Source organism: Nanorana parkeri, unplaced genomic scaffold (assembly GCF_000935625.1).
Source record: "Nanorana parkeri isolate BGI_ZX_2015 unplaced genomic scaffold, ASM93562v1 scaffold1354, whole genome shotgun sequence".
In the NCBI taxonomy this organism is placed as follows: domain Eukaryota; kingdom Metazoa; phylum Chordata; class Amphibia; order Anura; family Dicroglossidae; genus Nanorana; species Nanorana parkeri.
In genome coordinates, this window is record NW_017307622.1 from 112,371 (window position 1) to 117,237 (window position 4,867).

The following is a 4,867-nucleotide window of genomic DNA, read 5'->3' on the forward strand; positions in this document are numbered from 1 at the left end:
GGAATCATCGGGGTGGTGCAGTGATGGAGCAACTCTTCACCCCCCACTGGGGCTCATCAGTGAAGACGCTTTATAGGTTAGCAGCCGTTGAGGAACTACAAGTCCCAGCTGTCCTGCACCTGCGAGGCCTCCCGTACGGTCTAGCCGTTGATGGGCGTTACTTCGGGAGACCCATGCGTTGTACTATTTTGCACTGTCGCTACGTTTACATGCAGCATGCTCCATTTTCACCCAGGGTGAATCAGTGCAGCACAGTGTTGTGAACTGGGCCTATTGGGAACGATGGATTTCTGCTGGTCACTGCGTTGGATCTGAGTTGGCCCAACACACGCGGTGTGAATGGGCTTTAGGCCGGGTTCACACCTAGGCGTATCGAATATGCGTGTTTGTCTCGCGTTTCGTGCTGCGTGTTTTTACCGTGATTCGCGGTAAAAAAACCGTGCCACAAGCGCGCGTTTCCAAGGGCTACCTGGCTGTATCCAAATGGAAACGCGCGGCAAATACGCCCCAAAGAAGCTCCTGTACTTCTTTGGGCGTAGGGCGTTTTGTAGGGCGTTCATACGGCCTGTATTACGCCCAGGTGTGAACCATACCCATAGGAAATAATGGGATTTCGCTGTTTGAGCGTTTTGCAGAGCGTAGGAACGCGCTACAAAACGCCCAGGTGAGAACCTGGCCTTAGAGGACCAGACGCGGGTCACTTTGTAGAATGTGTGAACGTCGCCCGCGACGCATCCAACGCTGCAACAGGATTGGCTGCTGCCCCCATATTGCATTGGGTGATGTGCGAGGGGCTTGGCACTGTGTTGGCAGGTGACCGGGATTTGGGGGTGGGGGAGGAGCTATCGGGGCCATGTTGCATCACCAGTGCAGGTACCTTCCACCAACAGTCAAGGTTCCTGTACTCAGGTACATGCCGGAGACACCTAGTGGCCTAAACTGGTATTACATCAGAGGATTGATCACGTTTGTCTATGACATCATCAGGTGACAAATATCAATTATATTCTATATCTCCCGAGTCCCTTCAGTGCTGGATGTACAGTTCCTGCTGTTACCACCCTGTCCTGCCTCCTGGACGCTTCAGCCATCCTTGTGTCTCTGCCTAAAAACCTCCTGCCTGATCACAGCCTGTCCACAATGCCTGTCTACAGACCGCGCTCCTGCCTGTCTACAGACCGCGCTCCTGCCTGTCTACAGACCGCGCTCCTGCCTGTCTACAGACCGCGCTCCTGCCTGGCTACAGACCGCGCTCCTGCCTGGCTACAGGCCGCGCTCCTGCCTGGCTACAGGCCGCGCTCCTGCCTGGCTACAGACCACGCTCCTGCCTGTCTACAGACCGCGCTCCTGCCTGGCTACAGACCGCACTCCTGCCTGTCAATATGCAGTTTGGGTATATCAGGTGCTGTCAATGGACCTTGGGCACCATAAAGCCCTTACAAACATTGCATGAGGTCATTCTATTCTACCCAGTGATCCTGCCAGTTCCCGTCTTTCCTGCCTTAGGGTGACAATGCTCCCTGTGGGACTCCCTACGCAGGGCCAGTGTTGTCACCCTCAGGATGTTTGCTTCCTCTAAGGACTCCAAGCTAGTCTACTAATGCACAAGTACCACCCACTACAGGCTACCTGCAGAAAACTACAGAATGGGGTGGAGACAAGACCAGGGGGTACACGGAGAGAGAGCAGCAGTGACCGGTCTGTATTACAGGAGGGGGCGGAGACAAGACCAGTCACCCTGCACAAGGAGAGAGAGCAGCAGTGACCGGTCTTTATTACAGGAGGGGGCAGAGACAAGACCAGTCACCCTGCACAAGGAGAGAGGGCAGCAGTGACCGGTCTTTATTACAGGAGGGGGCAGAGACAAGACCAGTCACCCTGCACAAGGAAGGAGAGCAGCAGTGACCGGTCTTTATTACAGAAAGTTCAATAATATAATTATTGTCATGTTAACAGTTGCAGCAAATGTGGCCTGGGCGTCTCATCTGGTCACGAAAGGGTTAAATTGGCAGACCGCGCTCCCTTTCCAAGGCTTCAGTTCCGCCCGGAGCGTCCCCTTTATACCCGCGCAACAATGGCTGTCACAAGCGCGTAGCTGAGCCGTTAAACATCTGCAGCGAGCGGCGGCTTGTTCCTCGTTGTTAGAAGGCGTTAGTCTTGGCGGCGGCGTGAAATCTGCGGCTCCCTCGTCTCTCCACCGGCAGAAAAACTCATATTCTTCCCCACTGACCACCAATGAGGAGCATTCTTCCCACTGACCCCCAATGAAAGGAGCATTCTTCCCACTGACCACCAATGAGGAGCATTCTTCCCACTGACCACCATAGTGAGAGAACACTACAATTTTCACTCTGTGCCCTTATTCCTATCCATTATCATTATTATTAAGAATTGTTGTATGGAGCGGCCCTCCCATGTGACAAGTACACCAAGGGGCTGATTCATAAATCTTCCACCCAGCCATGTGCTGAGCAAATGCCAATGCGCCCTCTAGTGGCAGGAATGGTGCACAAACAGCATTCACTCCGGTATGGCTGAGCAGAAGATTTGTAGATCATCCCCCTAATTATGTTTTCTTTAGTTTTCTATTTATTCTCATGTCTCATCCCTACCTAACGGGGATTCTAACTTTTCTCTAGATATCCAGAACTAAGTTTGGGTTGGACTTTCACCTTTAAGGACTATTAAATATTTACATAGTATTAAAGCAAAGCTCTGTGTTTAAAAATGGAAATCAGGCAATTGCTGCAAAGCAAGGAAAGAAAACTCCCCCCCCCCTGCCCCTCTGCCCCTCTGCCCGTGCCGTTAAACTCTACTGCATGGAAAAGATCATCTTGCTGAAGGATCTTCTACATTGGACATGTCTGGGTGTGTGGTATGCCCGCATTCTCCACCGTTTGCTGTCTTTCCATCCCCCGTCTCCTACATTGTCCATGTATGGGCTGGTTTTTTAATGTCAACTTTCAGCCTTGAGATCAGGGTGTAGATAGGTCAGCTTTTATAGGGGAGCCTTACAGCCCGGGCTTCTATAGGGTAGCCTTAAAGCCCGGGCTTCTATAGGGGAGCCTTACAGCCTGGGCTTCTATAGGGGAGCCTTACAGCCCGGGCTTCTATAGGGGAGCCTTACAGCCCGGGCTTCTGTAGGGGAGCCTTACAGCCCGGGCTTCTATAGGGGAGCCTTACAGCCCGGGCTTCTATAAGGGAGCCTTACAGCCCGGGCTTCTGTAGGGGAGCCTTACAGCCCGGGCTGACATGTCTGCTCTGACAGGGAGAGAATACAACCAAATAACAGCACACACACAGCTACCCTTCAGAGGCAAACCTGTATGACAACGTGAGGGGGCAGGTTCACTAGCTGCGCCCCCTGGTGGCTGGTTCTGATCACATTCACACATATAGAAATGAAATCTAGATGTATTTCCTTGCAGCTGGTGTCTAAGCTCTGCACCGGTCTTGTCATTGCAGGAGAATTGGAAAGTGAGCATCTCTTTCGTGGTGGAGAACCAGCAGGAGGATGAAGTGCACACGCGGGCCCTGTCACAAGCCGTTTGGGCCCCCCAGCGCAGGCTCTTCAGTCTGGTATCCTGGGACAAGGTTCTGGAGCAGGTATGGAGCCTCATTGTCTATGGACAGCAGCAGAATATTGGTACCTGGTGGGGTAATGTTCATGCTATACAGGAGGGAATGTATTTTTGGTTGCTCAGAAACAATCTCATAGGGGTGTATTTATAAAAAGTTCCCGGGGCCATTTGTCATGAGAAAATCTACATTCACACTGCAATATGGCCACTAGATGGAGCCCTTCTTGTGTTTATAGGAAGCAGGAACACAGAGACAGGAAATGACATCATAGCCATTACATTATACCAGCATTTCAGCTGACACTGCCACCTAGTGGCAGAACTAGTAATTGCAGCATAATATATGAGAATGGATGTTGCACTTATGTCTGTATAAACAGCATGCTAACCCCTAAAACCCTAAGGCCTAATTCACACTGTAATCGGCCGGCACATACAGCTCCGCGCTGCGTGCACGGACGTATCGGGCCGCTCCCGGGAAGGACAGGTGCTGCGTGTGATTAGTACGCAGCCCGCGTCCTTCTCTATGGGATTACGCGGCCGTAGAGGTGCGTGTTTCCTGGCTCGGACGCAGACAGGATGCATCCTGTCAGCGTACGAGTACGCTCACCTGCACGTAGTCCCATAGAGAAGGACGGGGGCTGCGTACTAATCACACGCAGCACCTGTCCTTCCCGGGAGCGTCCCGATACGGCCGTGCACGCCGCACAGATCTGTACGGGCCGGCAGTAAGCTGTGTGAATGAGGCCTAAGTGTTACTGAACTGAGAAGACTCAGGTGTCCTCCCCAGTGCTGTGCAGCTGTGTAAATCTCAGGGCTGGATGGACAGAGATACAAGTCCTTTGGCAGGTAAAGCGGCTCCCATACATGTATTTTCGCCCTCCGGAGTTCCGCTTTAAGTAAAAAAAAATGTTTTTGCCGAAGTCGTTTTAGAAAGACGAAACGTTTACCAGCGGGCCGTATTTATTTATTCTTCAGGTCCACGAGCTGGGAAACCCCAAGATCAAGAAATCCAAGGACGCCCCTTTGTATTACGAGGTAAGAGATGGCGTTTTGTTTTGCTGGGTGATCTAGGGAGGAGATCTGCGTCCTGTTCCAGCGTAACGCACATAAAACGCCGCGATTATTCACAGCGACCCTCACAAACCGTATATATGAAGAATTTGGCAGAGCCCGGGGGGCCAGCAAATCGCTCCATTACCAAAATATTGTGCTTGCGTTTTCACCCGGACATGCCCCATAAATTTTAATGCATCTCAGTTTTAAGCCAATATATAAAAATACGG

General features: G+C 51.8%; 1 protein-coding gene across 1 annotated transcript in view; it reads left to right on the plus strand.

The window, feature by feature from the left end:
• Positions 1–853: 853 nt before the first annotated feature.
• Positions 854–4,867, plus strand: part of SPAG17 (sperm associated antigen 17) — a 92,090-nt gene continuing 88,076 nt past the window's right edge. Inside the window, exons 1-4 of the mRNA XM_018569550.1 lie at positions 854–987; positions 1,178–1,402; positions 3,429–3,606; positions 4,560–4,619. Of these exons, the coding sequence (XP_018425052.1) occupies positions 854–987; positions 1,178–1,402; positions 3,429–3,606; positions 4,560–4,619 (597 nt within the window). The remainder of the gene's footprint in view (positions 988–1,177; positions 1,403–3,428; positions 3,607–4,559; positions 4,620–4,867) is intronic.